Source organism: Cyclopterus lumpus, chromosome 13 (genome assembly GCF_009769545.1).
Source record: "Cyclopterus lumpus isolate fCycLum1 chromosome 13, fCycLum1.pri, whole genome shotgun sequence".
Taxonomy (NCBI): domain Eukaryota; kingdom Metazoa; phylum Chordata; class Actinopteri; order Perciformes; family Cyclopteridae; genus Cyclopterus; species Cyclopterus lumpus.
Window position 1 is genome coordinate 5,792,809 of NC_046978.1, and position 23,288 is coordinate 5,816,096.

A 23,288-nucleotide genomic window follows, 5' to 3' on the forward strand; every position below is an offset into this window, starting at 1 on the left:
ACTTTGTCCTCCAGAGCAAGGGTATTGTTGGGGAGGCCTGGTTTCGCTGCTGTTTGTTTCCTTGTCTCACGTGACACCTGCTGGTTTCTTCTGGATAATGCAGCGCTGTCATCTGATGTGCGCGTTTTCCCGCTCAAAGTGACTGCTCTTTTTATGTGTGGGAGAACATGTGCAACTTACAAATATACAGATATCCTATATTTTGAACGATTTGAATCATTCTTGGTATGGCGGTAGCTCTGATATCTTAGACAATGGGTAAACACCCGGCTGTAAATCCCCGTGCTGGTGGCGGGATGCTGCAGCTCCGCCCCCATGGTCCGTCCGTTGACGCACGTGCACGCACTGCGCTGTAACTGCGCGGCACCGCTGACCCCCAAAGCCGCGACGCCTGCTGTGGACATCGCAAAGTTGAACAACCTAATGTGAAGATCTGTGTTCTTTTTTAGCCACTTGCTTACACACATGCACAGTGTTTGTGAGAGGAAACAATACATTCACATCTCCGCTGCCAACGTTGAGCTCCTTTTTTTTGGGGGGGGGGGGGGGGGTTGAACTTATATTATGTGTTTTGTTTCGCTGAAGAAGGGATTCTGCACCCAACCTGACAAGTAATGAGAATAGTTTAGCCACCAGGGGTTCGATGATCACTACCGCATCGCGCCCTCACGAGACTCCGGTAGCCGATGAGAGGAGCACGTCGCCTCGCAGGTGCTTGAGTGCGCAGCCGCTGCACGCGGAGGAAGAACCGAGAGTGTAACGGGGGTTTGGTTACAGACAGAGGATGGTGGCGGAGATGGCGAGCTGCGGAGCGGCTTACCACCTGGAGGACGGGTAAGACTCGTGGTGGAGGCTCTGGCTTCCCCTCTGGTGTTTGTGTTTTCTTCGCGTGCCGTTCAGACAACGTAACGCGGCTGCAGCGAGAACATCGCGTCGTGTCGATACCGGAAGTGGTGTCTTTGGTCGCTGTCGGTGATCTCGTTCGTGCATTTAATGCAAAAGAAACACACCTGGAATGATTGCGTCGCCGTGAACAGACGCACGATTGAACCTAACGTGAGACACAAAGAGTGTGTCGCCAGAGAGGCGCGCTCCCTTTGTTGGTGTCTCTGTGCGCCGCGCGCCGCCGCGCGGCTGCACGAGACGGCTCACTGACAATGAAACAACACGCTGTCTGGAGCCTGTTGGATCTGAACTATGCAGATATAAATACTTTATTTGATCAAGATATTTACTAAAGGTTGACCAACTCATAGTAATATATTATAGGAGAGATGAATAACCATATGTGTTGTTGTCGATGTAACCTCATCATACAGTGGACGCAAATATAACTTCCTGCTTACAGTTTTTAATAATGGTTGACGATGTAATGAAACACGCGCCATGTTTCACCAACATGTTGCCTCATTTGAAATCGATATTTTCATCGAATGATTCATACCAATCTCTTTAATAGTTGTATAGTATGTACTATCAGTTGTGAACCAAAGACAGGTGAGGTGATGACCTCTTTGAATGTTACTGGATTGTTGCCATGCCATGCATTTAAAAAGGGTGCATTTAAATTAAACTACTTACATGTCTCTCGCAGATATTTAATTAAGAAATTTCCCCCTGGGGATGAATAAAGTATATCTATATACTTTATAATCACTGGCCTGGGGAGGAGGGCTTAAAAACTCCAATACCATACAGGGTGTTATACACTTTGTAATACAACCTTTATAGTATTGAAAACACAATTAGATTACATTAGATTAGATATACTTTATTCATCCCCAGGGTGAAATTTCTTAATTAAATGTCTGCGAGAGACATGTAAGTAGTTTAATTTAAATGCACCTTTTTTAAGTAATAGCAATGCATAATAGGTTTGTTTGTTTTGTAATGAACATCATATAGAAAGCAGTGAGGTGTAACATTAATGACTGAATTCTGTTTCTTTTTGTACATCTGTGGAGTGGGCCAACGGACAGTTGTTTATCGACCAACAGATGTCCTCTCTTTACATTATGTTGATGAGAAGTTGTAGGACGCATCACATGCTGTGGCATTTATCTTTTATCTTTCATTCAGATACAAGCCGACGCCCTCACAGAGGATTCTGTCATCATATTTTGTGGGAGGACAATAGAAACAAGTGAGAGCGGAGAAAGTCTCAGAACTCATGCAGCCAGTTTGTTAATTGTCTGAAAACATTTGAATGACAAAAATGCTAACTTTGCTCAGAGGAAGAGATATTACCACGGCAACTAATGTGCCCCGGTGTTATTGAGGTGCGACTATTTGGCAGCGAAAACAAGTTGACCTTGAAGAGGAGAAAACAGTCTTTCCTGGACAGATGTTTTAAAACAAAGGAAACCACAGGGCCTTATCAGGATTAACAGACGACAAATGAAAGACCACCATTTAGTCAGTGTTAATAATCCTACGTTGTTAATACACATTTTTTTCTGTCTTAACACAACTGAGGGAGGAAAACACAGGGCAGAATGTGACGTACTTCTTCACAGCTGCCGGTGGTGGACTCGTTCCTGGGGTTGGCTCTCTGTCTCTATGGCGTGTTGCCTCTTGTTGAAACCTCGACTACGTCAACAAGTTGCACCATGCAGTCATCGGCTCAGATACAACATCTGAACCATAGCACTTGGATTTGGCTCACTGTTCGTCTGATATACTACATTCCTGGATGGTCATATCAAAAGATTTAGATAACTAAATATTCAGGAGGAACTGGTATTGATGTCTGCTGTGCAGAGCTGGGCAATATGGTTGAAATGAATGAGCACTTTGAGTGGTCGTAGAACTAGAAAAGCGCTATACAGGTATAAGTCCATTTACCATTTAATGTCACATTAATGATATGATTTTTCAATACAGATATGACAGATCTATAAAAATATTGCATGCAAAAAAATGCTTTACATGCTTTCACACGTGCAAAACAATTTTAAATTACAATGTTCATGGAAACATTGAACACAATATGATCCTATCATCAGAATAAATAAAGGGATATAAAAGATGAGAAAGTGTCCAAACCAGTTTAGTTTAATGGCAGTAAGTAGCTTTCCATGCCTGGCTTCCTATTTACACTGCCCTGGGTTTGGGTGGAGAGGTGACTTCAACAGGATGTGTTGGTGTCATCTGTGTGAAAAAGTGAGATGCAGGCAGCCTGAACGCATTTCCTGTTTTTCTAATTAAACTGTGTTCCTATTCAAAAGCAGAAGTGGTGTAGTACAAGAGCCTACAAGGCACTTTCCACCTCTCAATCGTCCCGTAGTTGTCATCACACCTCCCAGACGTCCCCGACATGAGTGTAATTTAAAGTTGTCTGAATGTTATCTCATGTGCCCTACAGAGACGGAGATATCCCTGCACTTGAGAACAAAGGTAAACATCAACCCATTTTCATTCTCCCTCTCCTCTATCTTCCTTTACTTCCTCACAGAGCTCACATAGGGCTTCGTGTTTATACAGCTGTGTCTGTCCTCTGGCTTCTTTTTTCATATTTAAAAGTCGTGCGTCCCCATCTATTATTTGTCAATGCTTTTGTTGTCCTTCTCTTCAACCACTCCCACATTTCTCTCGCCTGACAGTTTGGCCTCCTTGATTTCAATATAATTTGCCTGAAAGGGCAGCAGGATTTATGCACAGTCATATGATCACTTGAGTCCCCAGTTTTGCGTTGGCTATTTTTAACACTGCATCCTAATACACTACATTTTATTTTATTTTTTTCTTTCCACTAACATTTGCTCTTGATTATTAAATTAAATAGGTTAAAATAAACTTTGTAGTGGACCTGGTAATAATACATGGTCATACAACTGGTGATGATTAGGAAGGCAGTGATGTGACTTTTTCTCTCCTGATACAGTTTATGATACACCAAGTCAATACATATTACCGATCCAATAGGAGTGCTCTGTTTTTAAAACCTGCATACCACCCTGTGTGAAACTCATTGGGATACTTTTTATCTAAGGTAACATGAACCAAGAGATGTATGTGGTGCTGAGAATTGTGTTTGTGGCCCAATTTTACAATCACATTGAAACTGTATTTATTGTGGATCGGTCCTGTCCACCCAAAAATGTTAAGAACCACTGCTGTATATCACACATGCATAAACCTTTTTATTTTTCTTAGACCAGCAGATGGCAGGCAATACTCATTGAGGCTGTAAACCAGTGTGTGTGTGTGTGTGTGTGTGTGGGGACATGCATGTGTATCTGTGCCTGTTTTATCTGCACCTTGTTTGTCAGTCTGATGAAGGAAAGCGGCCATGTCAGAGTGAGGAGGGATGCCTGCTGGCTCAGATGAGGCAGCGGCAGCAGCAGCGAAAGAGATTGGCCATAGGAGGCAAATGAGGACAAGGGGAGAGAAATGGAGGCGGGAGAGTGCAGAGAGAGGTGAAGCAGACAGACCGGTCTGAGCGGAGGAGGGAGATTGATGAGGGAGCTGTTGGGAGTGGAGCAGTGATGGCAGCATCTGCTTGTTAGTCTAAGATAAAACTCTGTGGGCCAGAGAGGATGGGCTCCATCCATTAGCCAGCCAGGCACTCGGCCAGATGGCCCGGTCCATGGACATTCACTGCTGCTGGGAAGAGAAGAGCAGCAGCTCCTCTGGACCCATCTGTATGTGCCAGAATGTTAATGCATGGCACTTATCACTGGCTTCTTCACAGGGTGCCAGCGTTCAGCTGCTAAGGAATGATGGATATGTAAAAGCTAGGGGAGTCTGACACGCTGAGGGCTTTTTTGATGAGTAATATGGATAAAAACACACGCTGCACAAACACAGAAGTAAACTACAAGTGGAGGTCTCACCTGTTACAGTAAGAGCCCCAGTGACAACATGTGAAACTCTTTACACATTTCACAGACTTAAATCTACCTCTGTATATTTATTTTTATTTTCTTTATGTTAGGACATAATAGTGAGTGTTGAGTTTATCAATGGGGCACCTGAGGTTCTCTCTGCGTTAGACAGGCTTTGGTGCCTGAGAAATTAAAGATGCTGAATATATTTACAAAACAGTCGTATATTATTTTACAGTAATATTAATACTAATATGTTAGTTAGTAATAAATTAGTTTGTAGAAAATGACTAGTGGCTTTACATATCTGTAAATGTTGAGTTATGATTCCTTTCCAAGTGAAATTAACACATACCTTTTTCTTTTTGTTGCTTTACTCAGCAATATAATAACGACAGAATGACGATAATATTTATGATGTGTGGTGAGGTTCCTATAAAGATGATGATGATGATGATGATATGGTTAACAACACATTTTGAGAATGATGTAGTAATAGTAGACGGGATGTACAATGACTTTTCCTCACATTTTGACATCATTGCATCAGCATTTACAGAACAAATGGCACTAACCTCAAAACAATTACTAATCTGTTGCAGAGAACCTGCCAGAAAGTGACAGCAGCAGCTCAGGTAAGCACAGACATCACAGTTTGACTCATTTGAAAACATTTTCATTTGCAGGAAACCTAATTTGTCATTTAATTCACGTTTTTTTTTCTCTTAACATTTAACCTTTGTGGCATGAGTCCAGCATACATTCAGTGCAACCTTCTCAGCTCTGTGTCACATATTGATTCATCAAACAGAAAACACTGGGACGTCCACTGAGGAGAGCTCGGAGGAAGAGGATAAGGAGGAGCATGAGAGTTCTGGTGAGACACACGTTCAACTACCTTAAAGGAATAGTTCAATATTTTTGGGATATTTTCTTATTCACTTAAATCACTCTCATGTCTGTTTGTTAAATATGAAGCTACAGCCAGGTGACAGGTTAGCTTATGTTGTGACCACTAGATAAAGCCCTCCGTTTCCAATCTTTTTCCTAAGCTGAATATTTTACATAATACCATACAGACATTAGAGTGGTGGTCTTCACATCCATCTCAGCTAGAAAGTAAACATGTGTAATTTTCAAAATGTCAAATCATTTGAAAAATTAATTTACACAATTTCTTTTGTCAGGGACAATGGAAAACACATAGTAACAGCTGACAATAACGTGGTACAGATGTGTTTGTTGTCTGTTGGATTTTTAAGCCGTGGCTTAACTAGTTTTACATCTGTTCAATATGTTTATGTACGTTTCCATGTGCGTGCACAAGTACCTGATCATATTCCTATAATTTCCCTGTTTCTCACCCTTCTTTCCCATATTTTGATTTTCACCAAAAGGCTTTGTTGAGAAGGATGAAGGACAGGAAGGTAAGAAACAACATCCTATAATCAATCAACCCAAGGATTTTACAAGATATGGAGTGAATGCGGAAACATTTGATCTCCTTTGTGTTCTTTGCAGAAAACGAAGAGGCTGATGCAGAGGAGACTAAAAATGGTGCGACACTTCATGAAACATCTATACAATATTCAGATCTTCCTTGTCAGACGAAGAAACTGGTCTGCTTTATACAACTGTCTGACATCCAAATGGCCAAGCCAGCGCTCGCAACCCAGAAAAGTGACCCACATTCCAAATCGTTTGTCTAGACTCTAGGGTGTCCGCCAAAGGTTTAGAACAAGCTTGCAGCACTTGACATTTGATTGAAATTGGACTCATTACTATTATTTCACCCGATAGATTCAGTCCCTGGACCCGAAGCAGGTTTTTCAAATGTGAAGGGTAAGCAGATCATAACTGATGTTACAGGACAGGAGCTTGTGTCACATCTCCTGGAAATAACATCCAGTTTTTTTTATCCATACGTCCTGACAGAAGAGAATCACTTCAAAGTATGCTGTGAAAAATGCAAAGCCATCCAGCAGGTGAGCTCAGAAACCATTTCCAAAATGGGTTTATTTTAAATGTCTAGTCTGTCTTTAATTTATAATTATACTTGATAACACTTGACTTTCTTCTGATTTATCTACCATGATTTTATGATTGTCCAAACAACGAAAAACAAACTGTCGGTATGTTTAACAGAGCCATGGCAATGAGCTTGTTACCCCGAGGAGGATCTCTAAGGGACGATTACAGTGAGTACGACAGTGTTTCTCTGACACTGATCTGGTCTGTGTACATTTATATTGATTCTACATGTGCAGCATCACTGATTCTGTGTGTGTTTTAGGGTGCAGCTTGAAGGGGAGGGCACGTACCAGTGTTCAGTCACTGGCCTGGTGTTTGAAGCGTCGGAGCAGGTCCTGGTGCGGTACTCGGTCTTGTCCTGGTCCAAGTTCGGTGCCTTTCTCCGGGAGTCCTGGAAATTTGCTGGACCCATCTTTAACGTGGACACAGTCAATAAGGAGGCTTCTGTCCTCACGTCCATTCAGTTCCCTCACTCCATCTGCCTTGCTGGTGAGAACAAATATCAGGGCTGTCACACTGCTGCGTGTCTCCTGTGTTCAATATATAATTCATAATTATGGTCTCCGCCTCCTGTGGTGAATCCGTGGCCCTTAAGAAAATAATATGAACATCCAATATTTCCAACAAAGATGTTGTCTTGAAAGTGAAGGTGCAATTCATTATTATGTATGACCCATCTTCAGGCCTTCACACAACATAGTTAGGTTTAGTGAATATTCCAATCTTTTATCAATGATTTAAAGCTGCTCTAGGTGAAACATAAAATCACTGTTTTCCTTATTATCGTCACACAAGATCGAGAAAATGAGATGACATTCAGTGTCCTGCACATAAAAGACAACCGTCCACTCATCGAGCCGACAGTGGACCACTCGGGAAGCCACGTGAAGTGGAATGTGACGTCCCTTTCCCCCGTGGGTCCCATCATTCAGACGAGCCAATCTGTAGAGCACCATGGCGTGGTCCTGCTCTACAGGCAGCTGCGCAGTGACAACAACAACAACAACTACAGCTTCCATATATACCTGGCCACCAACAGCTCGTCTGACATCAAGGTTAGCGGTGTTGAATGTGCCACTGAATTAATCGCTTCTTTCCAGTTGATGATTGGCAGTTTTCCTACTCCTTACTAGACAAGTCCAACACTGTCAATGCGGTCATGTGGTCTTTACATGCATTTGTAAAACTGATCAAATCATGACATATTCTCCGAAATTTCCTATAGTTGCAGAATTCCACTTTAATCCACGTTGGGCAACTTTACATGTCAGCGTCTTGGTTTACCTCGGAGGTTGCTTGTGCTTGTGTGTTGCTTCTACTCAGTGACATTTCTGTATATTTTCCTGTAAGCTTATGAAATGCTGCAGTTACATTACTCGATAAAGTGCACGCAAGGTTGGTCTCAATGCGTGAATACATACACACACATGTTTATTAAATGCACATCTTACGCCAAGCTTCTTATGCCGGTAATATATTTATTTATAGACTTGAAGTGAGCCACGTTTTTGTTTGTCAGAAAAACAACCTTTTCATGACTGCACATTTAGTGTTTTCATTTTGGAATTTCTTCCTTGATGTGTGAATGCCAAAGGGAGAAAATACAGAAATATTCCATTTATTAAACTATTGTGAGTCTCCCTAAATCAATCGTGACTTTCAAGCAGGACAACTGCTCAATGGATAAAACTCCAGCAAAATGCCGTAAATTGTGTGTGGCGAAATGAGAACATAGTCATGGCCAAACCTAACTTTCACTTCTTCTCTTCTTCAGCTTTACAACTGCAATGGCTTTGATGCTTTAACACTTTATAGAGTAGCCACCCGCTTTCCAGATTCTGGATGAGGTTATGCAGCATACTGCAAGTAAAAAGTACTATGAGATACAATATTATATTGTTGAAAAGCAGAAGGGTCAGCATCTGGCTGATCATTGACTATGACAATGCCCTCTGATGTATTTCCAGATATAAAATGTCAGTGGTATGTATTGGAATGGTACCAATACCACTGGTGATTGTACTGCATTACTGGAAGTGCACCATGTGATTCTGACAGCTACAATATTATCATAATTGATTGTTTATTTTCCAACACTGTACTGCTGAGGTTACTCAATAAGTAGATTTGTGGTTGCGTGTGAGCATGTGTGTTTAGGAGGCTGCAGGTGGTGGTAATCATACAATGACAGTTCCTGATCAAATATAGGAACTGTGTTTTCCCATCGGATGCATTTTCCCATGATTATGCACATTATGTTGCTCTGTCCAGCATCACCGGCCAGGGCTGAACTGCAAGTCTCTCTTTCGCCTGAGACGCCTTCAGTCCACTCTGACAATGTGTTTCACTGAATGTTAATCACCATTCAGCATGCTCATTATACTGCAGCCATGTGACTTATCCTCTGACCTCTCTTCCTGCTGTCCTTATGTAAACCAGGATATTGGCAAACAGATGCGGCGCTACAAGAATCGCTACCTTCCGATAGAGAAGCCTCCCACGTGTAACCTGGAGGAGGGGACGTATCGCCTCCTGAGCGAGCCAGAGGGAGACATCAAACCTCAGGTGTGGCTCTTTGTAGATGTGTGTAGGGCTGTCACAATATCAGACTTTCACCGCACAATTGTCAAGGCCAAAAGAAGTCATGATAATAATATTATTGTGACATTTATTGAAAATTTGAAGGAAAGAAAATCAGTCAAATTATTTTTTGCTTGTGTGGTTTGTCTCTTTTCTTGGCAAATTACTTACAACATTTGCATTGCGGACCCTCGGCAACAGCTCTACCCATGGGGGCGGGGCCTTCCAGACCCAACCGGAGAATTAAATGGCAAAATATGAGGACACCACAACAATATTTTTTCTGCATTCATATTTGTAAATAAATTGTTTACAGTTTGAATAATGAATACTGCTGGACATAGGAAGCTCTTAATGACATTTTAATTGACTAACCATTTTTCAAGAGGCCAGGGGGTCTTAAGTGTTAATCAAGCCAAAAATCCATCAAATATATGTTACCTCTTAACTTTGCGTATTGTGCTTTGGAAAATTAATTTCACTCAAAATATTAGTGTGGGGAGATGGAGAGAGAGTCTGAAGGCCACCATACATACATATATATATATATATATATATACCCAATGATCTTGCTGATGACCTACATCATTTACTAATGTAGGTCATGTAGATGCATCAGTATTAAGACTTATATAACCAGTTAAAAGTTCTTCACAGTGACTTTATTTCTGTGTCTCTGTGCAGGATTTGAAATTCACCCTTGCGATGACCACGATAAAAGGCTACTTTGAAGCTTTCTTTGAGCAGCCTCCTCCCTTTAAATTGTCTCTCATAGAGATCAACACTGAGGAGACGGTGTGGTCCGGCACCATCAGAGAAGGTACCAGTGCTTTTAGTCTCACATTGAAACATTTTTCTTGATTTGCAGGTGAAAAAAAAGTCAGTCAAACATTTTTCACATATTTGTTCTATGCTTATCGTACAGCTGATAATAGGAAACATTTGCAGATTTCTTTTCCGCAAATAAAGCAAAAAGTGTCTCCATGTGTCCTTGTGTTTATAGAGTTTGTGTTCATAAGTAATTTGGTGGTGATCTTTCTCTTTCTACTCTACACTACTAGGTGACTGTGTGGATAACACAGAAAAGAAGCCCAGAAAAAGTTAGTTTTTCTTGTTTTTAGATTAGATTTCTTCTTACATGCTTTCAGCTTTTACAGGTTGGCTCACACCACATATCTTATCTATCTCATAGGCCGAAAGAGGAGCAGCAGCCACTCAGAGGGCGAAACAGCCTGTAAAAGGCCTCGGTGGCAGGACGAGTCAGGTGACTTTTCTAGTCTTTTTATTAACTACTGATTTGAGATTAGCTTCTGGCAAACACTTAGTTTTGACCAAGTCAAGTCAAAAGAAACCAGTCCACCCCAAATCTATTTTCCTGTCTAAAATGATTCTGAAATAAAGCACCTATTCGTCTGTGTCTTTCTCTAGATGGAGTGAAAACAGGGGTGACAGATGGCCAGGACATGTCAGAGAAGCAGCTACTGCAGGTGGCCAAGCGGCTCGGGAAGGAGTGGAAGCAGGTGGCCATCTTTCTAGAATTGAACTCCAGGGAGCTGGACGACATCCAGGCAGCAGAGAAAGACGTGACCATGCAGAAGCTGAAGATGCTGGTGGAGTGGAAGAGCAGAAGGCGGCCGGGAGAGGCCACGGCGCTCCACCTGTGGAAAAGTGTGGAGGAACTGGATAACTTGCCAAATGAGGTCCATCAAACACTGCAAGGTAATTAACTGCAGACATGCATATAAACAATAGATATAATAATGATGGATAACCATAAACACTAGGGCTGATTATTGGCAAGCACCTCACGATACGATATATCGTGATACATTGCGATACGATAAGATACATATTGCAATTCTATCTATTTTTTTAACATGACAATGTAAAAATAGAGCTGAAAATACAACTTGCTCCTTACCACGATAATAGTATAATACATACATAACATTGATAACTCGGCCCACTGATCTTAACTGCACTGGCCTTAAAGAACTATATGAAAACAAAGTGCATATTGTATTCTCATTTAAAGGACATTTAAAATCAGTTTAAAACAGGATTTTTGTATGTAATGATAGTAGTCATAGACACATCTATATACTATCTTTAAAAAAAAAAATATATATATATATATATATATATCAAATAATATATATATATAATATAAAATAATATATAGGAAGCTATATCATTATTTTTGCAACGCCCAAATAAACACCAGAGCTAGCATTCCTGTGCGGATGTAGTTAGTTAGGCACAGCGGTCGTCATTCCATCATTAGTTTATTTGCATCACCAATAAGTACAGCTGAGGCAGATGGGTGTGAGCTAAGGCAGTTTTACAAATGCTGAAATGTGCTGCTGTCCAAACTAATAAACAATTTTATGACATGATATTGGTAATCATGTGGAGGATTATGAGATACTTTAGGGTCTCAAGGTTGGATGTGAAAAAATGGCTCAAGAGCGCCCCCCACAAAGTTGCTCAAATCCAGCCCCTATGAAATTTGATAGGCAGATGTCAAATGTGGTGACGTAACAAAAAACCTTCTTGGAGGTATACTGTAATTTGATCAAAATCTTGAGTTTTCATGCAACTTTTTTTTGGTTGTTAGAACTTCCTGTTTCATTGGTGTCTGTTATCCCCACCCTCTGTATTTGAGCACCGCCCTCTTTTATAAATCATGATGCTTTAATTGTGTGTTTGTGTTTTTTGTGTGTCTTTTTCAGACATGATGGACAATCGAGCAGCTAAGTGAAAAAGATTTGCCTTAAATGGACTGTTGGATTTTTGTTGCTCCATCATCAGGAAGAAATATCAAACCTCAGGAATACAACAAAACAGAGGATGGATAGAACAAAACATAAGCTGGTCCAAGTTTGTGTTGTTTTTTAAAATATTTCTGGAAAAGAAACTGATGTGTTTTTGTTTTGCCGTATTTCATTGAAAAGGGCTTTCTTGAATACAGAATAGAAAAGATGCACCTAAAGCTTCCCTTGTGTAGCCAGAATTCGATGCTTTGCTAGGTTAAAAAATTACCAAAAGAGGTAGAGGTCATTGAGGTATATAGTAGCTAATTATATAACCAGTAACATATGTAAATGTAGCGATGCAGTGTTGAAACTGCAAAAACGAAAACTGAGTAGATCTAACCTGTGTATCTAATTGTTTCACTTTTAAATGTTGTGTTTGTGGGACGTCACACGCATGTGCATGTGATGGACAACTGTTTCAAACCTGTGATCTGTTTTTTAGAGTCTGTTTTTATGTTTATGTCTGTTTGTGTTTTATTTGACAACTGTACAACTAAATGGGATCGCAAGAGGTCCTTAATTATGTTTTTTTAACTTGAATTATGAATCCATTACTGCCCTGTGACTGGAACACACATCTTGTTCAGATATTTTTACGAGTCATGTTTTTTTAGGCTTATTTCACAAAGACAAACTATATCGTCCGCTGCCTGTGGAAACTTTTCAGTTAAATTCTCTCAGCATCCACAGCTTTATTTTGAACTATTTTCAAATGCCACTGTTTCCAGACATCTCAACACTAATTGGGAAAAGATGCATGAACGGCATCTAGATAGTTGAATATTTTCAGGGTCTTACATGCTGATATGATGCAGTAATGTTTACTTAATAACAGGGTTACTTTCTTAAACAACTCACCACCAAAAATCAGACCCGTTCTTATTTGCAGTTGTTTCTATCATGTCTGAGTCTCTCCAAAGAATTGTAATAAAGCAAATGTTGACTGAATCCAACTTTCCCCATTAATTTAAGTGTCTTTTTTTATTTCCTTACAAATATCACTTCCACTTCAGTCCTTTAAGCCAAAAAATACTTTTAATACAATTTCAAATAACAATAAATAACATCACAGGCCATTAAAATACATATATGTAATAAATAGATCTCAAATACATGGTGTTCTGCAGCACGTGCAGTGTACAGCACTACTTATTTATACATTAGCTGTAAATGATCATAGTGAATGACCAGAAAGGCGTGATCAGTTTGATAAATGAAAGGTGTAGACATATTGTGGTTTTAGTTGGAACGATGGTGATGTGCTTGTAGGATGTTTACATCCTGTGGTCCCCTGAGGAGATGTAACCCATAGCTCGGTTGATGGTGATGGTTCGGATGTGGAAGCCCCTCATCATCTTACACATCTCCTGCCGTTACTGAAGGTGTTTTTACTACTGCATTGAGCCAAATGCTAACATCAGCCTTCTAACATGCTCAAAGTGACGATGACAACAATAAGGCGTGATATCACGTGCACGTGGCTGTCTATACTAAAGCATTAGCGACTGAAGTACTAATGTATTTCGTGTCTCATACCTTTTTTTAAACCTGTGATCCATTTTTGTATGTTTATATCTGTGTTTTATTTGACAACTCTGAACCTGTAAAACTAAACTGAGTTGCAAGAGGCCCTTAATAATGTTTATTATATTTACCTTGAGTTATGAATTAATTACTGCCCACGTGTCACTGGAACATGCATCGGAAGTATAAATGTTGTTTGTGTGTGTTACAAAAAATATCCACAAGCATTTGGATACAGGGCTGAGTTTAACTGTTCCTGTCCATGCAGCTACAAAAACAAACTACTCAAAGCTGCCCATGGAAACATTTCAGTTAAACATCTTTGAAGAATTTACCACCAAAAATCCATTTGCAATTTTTGGACTATATATAACTAAGAAAATGTTGAGTGACTTAAATAAAACAAGAGAAAGTTTATTTTTACTTAATTTATGTGTCATCAGTTCCATTTTAATTTGCACCCATTTCCACGCAAATAACACTTCTCAGCCTCATACCAACAAATAATATAATACAATAAATAACACAGGCCATTAAATAAATAAATGAATAAATAAATGTAATAAATACATCTCAAATAAATACATTGTGTTCTGCAGCACGTGCAGTGAACAGCACTTTGTCAGTAGTTGTAAAGGAAGATTTGTGGTTGGAATGGTGATGATGGTGATGTGCTTCTAGGATGTTTACTTCCTGTGGTCCCCTGAGGAGATGTAACCCATAGCTCGGTTGATGGTGATGGTCCGGACGTGGAAGCCCCTCATCATCTTACACATCTTCTGCCGGTTACTGAAGCTGTCATCTCCCCACATCTGGGCAGCATCTGCCTAGAAAACACAAGAGGTAAACAACCTGAATACTCACAAAAATAAAGAAAAAGATAGAGTTTACTTTTTGAAGACTGAACAATGAGGAATAAATAGGAAGCAAACAAAAACAAGGAACAAGAAAATACCTCTGAAGAGTCCTTCTCTTCATTCAGCATCAGGGAGCATCTCTGTATAAACCAAGGAAGATTTCATCAGGCAACTTTCAAATGTTATTTCCCAGAAGATTCTCTCTAACTATCTCTGTCTTCAAATCATGACTCTGTGTTTACCCCTCCCACACTGCATGATAAACATACCTTCTTCAGGCTCTGTATTATTTCCAGAGTTGGACTCAGAAGTGAAACTTCTTCCTCGTGACTTCTGAGTGGGGAGTTGAGGTAAGACTGAACAGCAGCAGCATAGTAGGCCAAGTCCTTCCTGATGTTCCTCAGACATTCACTCTGTCAGGACAAACACGAAAAATCATCCACCATCTGTCTGCTTTATAATTACAATGAGAAAAGGAGAATAATAATATAGTATATAATAGTTTATAATAATAATAAACTATTCTCATTTTGATGGGTAGAATAGCAGATGAAGACAAAATAGATACTGGACTTATCATTAATAGGTTGGTATAACAAAGAATATGTCTAATAATTCTAAGAAATAGCATACCTCACTGAAAGATGAATTCCTTTGCATTGTGCAGCTTGAGTTCTGTGGGGATCAACAACATTTTAAATATTAATTTGTTTAACAGGTCAAGTCGGGTGCCCATAGACATCTTTGGAGCACATACTTGATTATATAAGCCTATTACACAACATGGACTAAATACAAATGAGTGTCAACTGAGGTGAAACTATGAGCAGAAATTATGTTTCCATAAAAAACTATTTTATCCTCTTGGAAAATGTAAAAACATGCACAAAATAATAATTGGGATCTATATGTTCATGACACAACAAGTCAAGAAAATTCAAAGTATTTTTGGGAAATTTCTGAATTTGTGTCACGGAGAAAGCAGCAGTGTGTCACCTGAGTCCGGGTGGGTGCGCAGGCCAGCACCGTCTCCGCGTGACTCCTCACCGTCATCCTATCAGAGGCGATGCCGAAACACAGCACATCCTGAAATACAACATCAGGGCATTCTTTATTCATGTGTCAGAGTAAACAAGAAAGACAGATTAAAACAATACAAATGAAATACGGCGTAACAAAACAAACATAGCGCTGTGAATTGTACTCACGCTGTCGAGAAGCTCTGTGACCTTCAGCAGGAGGTTCTTGAAGAGCAACCTGCAGTCAGCGCACTCCTCTGCGCTGCGCGCGGGCACCGGGAGCCCCGTGCACGCGCGCCAGCTGGAGGTCAGCAGCAGCACACAGCTGGCGAAGCCCACTGCAGAGAGTAACAAGCATCAACACGTGCGCGTCTCACGTACACAAGAGTTTCATGAGCACACACACACACACACACACACACACACACACACACACACACGCACACACACGCACACAAACAAACACGCACACATGCACCACTACATCATGCTGCGTGTTGCAGTCTTCAGGTGTTTCATGCTGAACTTACAGAAATTAAAAACGGTCATCTTTCGGATCAGATCGATGTCGCTAGTCGTGACCGGTTGATAAGTAGCACTGTTGCTGCCTTCTTATATCTGATTGTATTTATATGCATTTTGAAGGAGGAGGTTGGGGTGTGTGTTGGGGATTCCCTTCACCGTCCTGAAGGAGCGCCAGCAAAAAGAAAACTAAAACGTCATCTGTAATTTCCTCGTTGTCGATCTTCTGGCACACATTGTGTTGTATAGAAAGGGGAAGTGGCATTAGTTGTCTCATATTTGGCATTGTTTGTCTCATATTTGTAAAGAAACCAACTGCGGGGAAAATTATACTCAAACTCAAACGGTCATGCAACAGTTTAAATTGAGATACAAGACACTATACCGGGTTGAATGTATATGATTTGAATATGAATTAGATCGGGGTTGGCGAATACATCTACTGACATATTCTTTGCAACTGTCCAAAGGAAATAAATAGATTGAGTTGTCTGCTAAAATACACGATGAGTGCAGAATTGCAAGAAGCAGCTCTGAGATACCGATAATATTTATCGCCATGGTGATCATCATCTGGTTCTGTCAGCAGCAGCATCATGTGGGACCATCCATTGCCATCGCCCTTGAGCTCCATACGCCACCTTCAGTACTCCAGAAGCGTGCTACAGCACAGATGCAAAATAAAAACCATACAAGTAACGTTCAGGAAAGAGGGAATGGTGGCAATTAATGGAGGCACACCTGGTTAGATGTTATTGTAGGTTTATTCTCTGGTGGGCGGTGGGTTTATGACTGCTCTCAGAGGCTAAAAAATGTTTAATTTCCTATTCATTCATTTGCAGATGAAGATCATGTGATATGATTGCAAGCTCGAATACACATATAATGATGTGATCGTTTTGCTAACTTCTGTTTCTGACGTCAAGCATGAACTTTTATTCTGAATTATAGTTTATTCAATATCTGATAATTGCATGAGGCTCAAATGAGAATACATTGAAATAGTATCAATGCATAAAGCATGACTTCATACTCTCGTTAGTCCCAATTCACAGGACCTTCACACACAAAAGAAGAAACGGCACGTTGTCAGTGAGTGGTTGATCGGAGTTTCCTGGCCTTTCACTTGCTTCACCATAGGACCACCAAAACTGACAATTACTCTTTAAATACGGTATATGATCAGACTGAAGACCCACCCGGAGAGAGGGGGGGCTTTCCCAGGAATACATTTATCATACTTGACATGAAAAATAACATTGTATTCATTACTAATACCTTCCAGCCATCATTTCTGTACATTTAAACCTTGGCCCACAACTGACCATGCATCGTATATTACAAGTCAACAAGTTGTCATTTTTCATGTGAAAGAAAAAGTCCTAATAATGACTTTTAAAGGGGTTATCCAAATTCACAAGGAGTCCCTTTAAGAGCAGTAAAAAAAATCAACCGAGATGAAAGAGTGAGAGACAAACAATGTCACGATGAGGCAACACCGAAACAGAGGGAGATGAGTCATGCTACGTGTAATGTGGTGGCGCTTTGTAATCCTGTTCCAGTTGCGACCACTGATTACACTTCCTATGTTCATTAGAAAGAGGAAGCTCATTTGCAGCAACTTGCAGCCGTATGAATTAAACTTACTGCACACCAAACCAACATATATGAAACAAAGTTTATTCTTTATTTTACATATCTGTACATAAACATTTCTTCCCTCAAATAAAGTTTTTTTGATTACAGTAGGATGAAAACGATTTTAACACACTTATTCATTTAAAATGACTTGTGTCAGAAAATCAACATTCACAAAATGTTGAAGAGCAATTAGAGTGAATGTATTACCAAAAGCTACGACTCCACTACAAGGCAGGCATGTTTCCTTTACACTCTTTTAGCACCTTCAAATACACGTTTCTCAGTTGAAAACTACCATTTGTGCAGAATAAAAACAGGTTGACTTGGAAATACTTGAAAATTACTGTCCAACTTAAAATGGTCTGAAGAAGTTAGTTTCCATCTTTTTATTTGATTTTTTTCATACAATATTGTTTTTTCTTCTTCTCATGACTGACTTTCTACTAAATTTTGCACTATTACTTAATTTTTTCCCCCACAATTTTTGCATTTGACAGTTATAATTTAGTGGCGAATGTAGACAGTTAAAAAGAAACAATAGCAAAGCAAGGCCGATCACTGCACAGGAAGCTGGGGACAGATGCCATGACAACACACAATCAATTTCCTCCTCTCCCAGGAAGCAGTAAGTGCTCATCCGTCCTTAGCGCTGGGAGAAAACCACAGAAGCAAACGAAAGAGGGTGGCCTTTTTCTGTGCTGCTGCTACCACTGGAGTCAGTGGGGTGGACAGGAAGTAGACATGGCGAGACGGGGAAGCAGCGAGGAGCAAAATACTTGGGACAAGCGGGCAGGATTTGGATCGACACGGGCGGAGGTGGAATAGCCAGAGGGGAAAAGTCTGGTTTGGAGCAGGAGCTTAGCTTGGTAGGGGGGAAGCAGGGGGGAGCAGGGTGGAGAGGGTACGGGCATCTTATTTGGATAGGGTCCTCTCAGCCAAATGTTTCTGCTGGCTCTCAGCATGCCTGCAGAAGAGAACAGGAACATAAGTGGGGTGATGTTTTTTTTTTTTTTACAGTTAACACATCCTGACCAACAAAACCAACAATGAAATAATCCGAGGAGAGAGCGATAACTGGTTGCTCTGTGTCCTCAACCGAAACATCGAGTTCTCTCGAAAATAATGGGAAAACACTCCGGATGAACAGAAAGGCACTCCAAAATATAAAAAACAAACGCCTTATGAGTGAGGTTAAAGCATTGACAGAGCCAACATGTTTTGACTGCTGCGGGGCATTTAACAAACAAACAAAACAGGTGGTGCCACACCTATACGGTTAAAACAATCTCTTGACCCAGAAAATGACATGACAGGTGAGATAAGACAGAAAAATAAAATAAGTTTATTTAAGATGGGTAACCATAACATGTAACATAGGCTGAAAGTACAACAGAGCAGCCTATACAAAACATTTGAAGCCTATATCCTCATTAAGAGAGTGCCTTCTTGTTTATAATGAATGGATCCGACTCACAAGCATTGTCCGTGTAGCTAAAGCTTATAATGTAGCCTCTAACCTCTACTGTTGTACACAAACTATTCAACACTAATCTATAAAACAAAATGCATGAGAGAGCCACACTGTTATATATATATATATATATATTATGTTCTGTTTCTCTGATAAAAGCTTTGAGTAATGTTGAGTCAGCAGCAACTAGAGTTTGAAGAATGCAAGTTTGAAAATGAAAATAAAGTCTGGCAACTTTATTAGAGTGCAATGCTACATCAGTGGAGTACTCTTAAACACTACAGTGTCCAGCTGTTTACAGAAATCCCATTGCATTCTTTTGTTAATGAAACTACACATCTGGTACTTATATTTTAATATTTACATCTCCAGTAGGAACAAATGGGTTTAGACCGAGAGCCACAGACTGAATAGGAAAGACATCGTAAGTTTCTTATTTTTTCATGAGGCTTCTTGGCAATAATGAAAGTATAGACTATTTCTTGGCAATGTTATTCTCTAAATTAATGTATTTGTTTCTCTCTAATACACCATGTGAGTAAACAGGACCATGGTAACCCAGGAAATAAGTTTGTCATTCAGAGAGTCATCACCTGGTGAGGTCCTCTATGTCAACCAGCATGGCGTCTTGCTCCATGTGTAGTTCATCACGAATCAGCAGCAACTGTACAAGCTCCTCATTCAGACCTGGAGTTGGAGATAATATGAGGAATCATAAAACTTATCATTATGACAAAAAAGGAATTTGTCCACAATCATATTTACAATATGGACATACGTAAAACATCATAGTGACCACAGTTGACCGTTACACATACTCTGTGCCCCTTGTCAATAGATGGACATTCAATATACAAGATATACAAAGTATATATAAGTATGCAACTCTCTGAAATCTCTTATTATGGGTTCATAAAATGACCTCACAAAGTCATCGAAAGCATTTGAAGCATTGACAGTCAGTGGTTGTTCTCATATCACATGTTTTAGGTATTGTTCCTTCAGCTTTAATATAAAATAATAAGCACCGACAAGAGCTATGAGGGGAAAGTCTGTTTTGCAAGTTAAAAGTAGCTCAAGATTATGGACTCATGGGGAGTTTTTGAGATAGATGAGAGATTATTCATCCCTGAGCAGCGGGATCAAGGATCTGTGCAGTGCAGTGACAGTAAATGCTCAGGGGAAGCTGTGAACTGACTAACATGGATCAGTATGCATTTGCATGTGTTTCCCCATGTGTTTCCTGCACTGTATGTGTGTATGTGGTCAACTCACTCTCGATCTGGGAGTGCAGGTCATTGACGATGACTTGGAGCTGCCCCAGAGTCATATCTCTCAAGTCGGTGGGCTTCAGGCTTCTTTTCATTAGACACTCACTGATGTGAGGCATGTGTGGAAGCTGCCGAAAAATACACATAACATGTTATACATTGTGCTTTCTTTATCTGGAGGCCGAAACAAGGTTCAGCTTCTACAAAATGTCTTGCTGTATGACACATTTGTCAGATACTTATGCAATTCCCTTTCAAGATATTTATTAAGAAATGTAATTTGTGAAAACAACAGATAGTGTATATTGTATACTGTACATTAATTGCCCTATTATCATCTGAAAAGCATAGACACCATTAAATGAATAAGAATACATAAATAAATGTGTAGTCACACAATAAAATAAGTCAGCTGTGTTGACTAAGCAACCTGTTGACAAAAAACAATACTTTCGAAAATCTTCAAGTCTTTAAAATCATTTATTAAGCAAAAAATTGAAAAATAAAAAAAATCAGCAGGTTATTCGGAAATTAATACAATTGCTAAATTATAGCCTTACATTTGCTGAAATCTGGTCAGAAGCCACAAAGACATGAATTATCATCAGTGTAAGAGCAGTGAAAAGGAATCAAACTAGCAACTGAAAGAATCAGCTCTTTTGATTGGCTGACACAATGTTCATCTTCAATCTGCTGAACATTGAATTTAGTGATTAGTCAAAAGCTTTTTGCTTTGATGCTTTTTCTGTGGAAAAAACGACCACGTTCCAGTTTCTCCTGATGAATCACTCTCACTCCGAGTAGAAACGACCGCTTGGTCACAAACGAGTTGACGGGCCTTTATTCAAGTAGACAGCAGATGAACTCAGCGACTGTGTGAACTAACCAGCAGAGGACAGCAACTTCCCGAAAGCCCACCGAATGCTTTCACAGGGTTCAACACATCCTGAATAGGATTATTATTTTTTTCCACTGGAACTCACCAACAGTCGTGTCACATCTGTGATGTAATCACAAGCGACGGTGCAGTGACAATTAAAGGGTAAGGAATTCCAAATTGTTTCTCTACGAGTGAAAATGAAAGGCTTTTGTAAAATGCAGCAATGAGGCTGTTTAAGACTTGTATTTGTGCCAATTATTGCCTGACGAGTACCTGAGCTAATACAGCTCCAAACAGTGCTTTTATTTGTCAGTTTTACCTTAAATGTGCTTAAGCCTGAATCCTAATTGAACAAATGCTTCCTCTGGCTTTGTGAATGTGGTAATGAGTCTAATTTGCCACCAGCAGTCGCTTCATGTTCTCAATCAACTTGAGATTGTAGCCACAATATGCTATAAAATGACTACGCATCACGGATGCTTTCTCAGACACAATAGGCAGATAATTAGCTTTTTGTTTCCCAGATTCTCCCGCTGTCAACACTCTCATCCAACCTTTCTACATTCTTTCTCTTTCCCTCCAACACCCACTTCCTCTCTCCCTCCCACGTCATCTCCAGTCTCGACACACAGCAGGTGAGGAAAGGTGTGCGCGCCCTCTTTGCTTGTGCCGCACTCTGAGTGTTTGCATGTGAGGGCATCGGGCTGGCTCTTCATGCTCGTTTCTCTACATTCTTTCACTTTCACACTGGCACTGATGCAACTGCACTTGAGGCTACAACGTGTCGGTTTCAGTTTCTGTGACTAGAGGTGGACGAGTGACACGGAGAGAAATGTGACGCCAAAGACGAAGCGCGTGGGAAAGGATGTGGATTGGTGTCTGCTGACTGATTAGTGAGTTTCTGTAATCATATGTCATATTGCAAATGATGTGTTATTATGTTGTGCTCAATACCAGCAAACTAACCTCCAGCTATGACTCAATATCAGATTGAGGAACTACAGTGCACTACTCTCTGAATGAAGTTGAGTAAGAGAATTGAGGTTCAACAGTAAACTCTAAATCTCTCCCCCTCCTTTCTCTCGATGACGTTCTTGCTTTCGCTCAGCCTTTCTATGTGTACAGATTCAGGAAAACACTCCCAGCACACAGACCGCCAGTTGGATGCAGGCTTACTGTGCTGGCTGAATTCCCATTGTCTGCCCATGACAAGCGGGCAGGACGATCCAGTTTAGTTGGAACTGAATTAAACCTGCTGGCAGCATTATAAGAGCAGAGGGGTTGTTCGTGGACCCCAATTCTTTTTATGAGATAGATGAGCTCAAGTGCCCCTGATCGACACCCCCGCCATGTTCCAAATGCATTCATTTTAATGTGGTTGTTAAAAAACACAACAAGAAGTGTATTGTTATAACAATTTTGTCATACAATTTAATTTTCATGGTTACCATAAAGGGGGGAAGCTGGCACTTTCAACCATTTATCCATCACTTACAGCTAATTATATCAACAATGTATCCATTGCTTCCAGATAATTATGTCAACTATAGCCATTTTTCATTGATAATTATGTCAACTGTTAATAATCTACTTTTAGTTATCTATTTGAACTTTTAACCCATTACTCGACTATTCAAACCATTTATCCATTACATCTAGCTACCTATTTCAACTGCTCCCTTGCCAACTGACTCAGGTTGGTGGACGGTAAAATCCTATTACCAACTATCAGTTGGTATATTTTTTCAATCAATTCCTAATTACATTTATTTATTTTTTTACACAAGTTGAGCTACTGCACAGCTCCTCCCACACACACCAGGTTATTGCAAAGCACCTACTTGTCAGCA

At 40.1% G+C, this 23,288-nt stretch overlaps 3 protein-coding genes across 11 annotated transcripts in view; 1 reads left to right on the top strand and 2 right to left on the bottom strand.

Moving 5' to 3' along the window:
• Positions 1-333: 333 nt before the first annotated feature.
• Positions 334-13,219, top strand: si:dkeyp-97b10.3. Of its 4 annotated transcripts, XM_034548108.1 has the most exons (18): positions 335-834; positions 3,365-3,396; positions 4,272-4,418; positions 5,429-5,461; positions 5,638-5,703; positions 6,224-6,253; positions 6,348-6,383; positions 6,627-6,668; positions 6,762-6,811; positions 6,972-7,024; positions 7,120-7,346; positions 7,653-7,912; positions 9,297-9,422; positions 10,122-10,257; positions 10,499-10,537; positions 10,630-10,701; positions 10,866-11,156; positions 12,170-13,219. In XM_034548108.1, the coding sequence occupies exons 3-18, from the start codon at positions 4,310-4,312 to the stop codon at positions 12,196-12,198; spliced, it is 1,599 nt and encodes a 532-aa protein (XP_034403999.1). In that variant the 5' UTR covers positions 335-834; positions 3,365-3,396; positions 4,272-4,309; the 3' UTR covers positions 12,199-13,219. The 4 variants fall into 4 exon arrangements, with proteins under 4 accessions (XP_034404002.1, XP_034403999.1, XP_034404001.1 ...); XM_034548111.1 differs by lacking the exon at positions 10,499-10,537 and having other exon boundaries at positions 334-834; XM_034548110.1 differs by lacking the exon at positions 4,272-4,418 and having other exon boundaries at positions 337-834.
• Positions 13,220-14,421: 1,202 nt separating this feature from the next.
• On the bottom strand, positions 14,422-16,202 carry il12a (interleukin 12a). Its single transcript, XM_034548965.1, has 7 exons — positions 16,184-16,202; positions 15,843-15,991; positions 15,631-15,720; positions 15,268-15,309; positions 14,904-15,047; positions 14,733-14,774; positions 14,422-14,604 (listed from the first exon to the last, which is right to left on the bottom strand). The coding sequence occupies exons 1-7, from the start codon at positions 16,200-16,202 to the stop codon at positions 14,464-14,466; spliced, it is 627 nt and encodes a 208-aa protein (XP_034404856.1). The 3' UTR covers positions 14,422-14,463.
• Positions 16,203-17,841: 1,639 nt separating this feature from the next.
• schip1 (schwannomin interacting protein 1) overlaps positions 17,842-23,288 on the bottom strand; it is a 125,235-nt gene continuing 119,788 nt past the window's right edge. For 3 of the 6 annotated variants that reach the window (XM_034548327.1, XM_034548331.1, XM_034548333.1), the window contains 3 exons: positions 20,563-20,686; positions 19,881-19,974; positions 17,842-18,780 (listed from right to left, as the gene is read on the bottom strand). In XM_034548327.1, coding sequence (XP_034404218.1) covers positions 18,729-18,780; positions 19,881-19,974; positions 20,563-20,686 — 270 coding nt within the window. In that variant the 3' untranslated portion in view covers positions 17,842-18,728. The remainder of the gene's footprint in view (positions 18,781-19,880; positions 19,975-20,562; positions 20,687-23,288) is intronic. The other 3 variants (XM_034548330.1, XM_034548329.1, XM_034548332.1) reach the window with 1 other exon arrangement.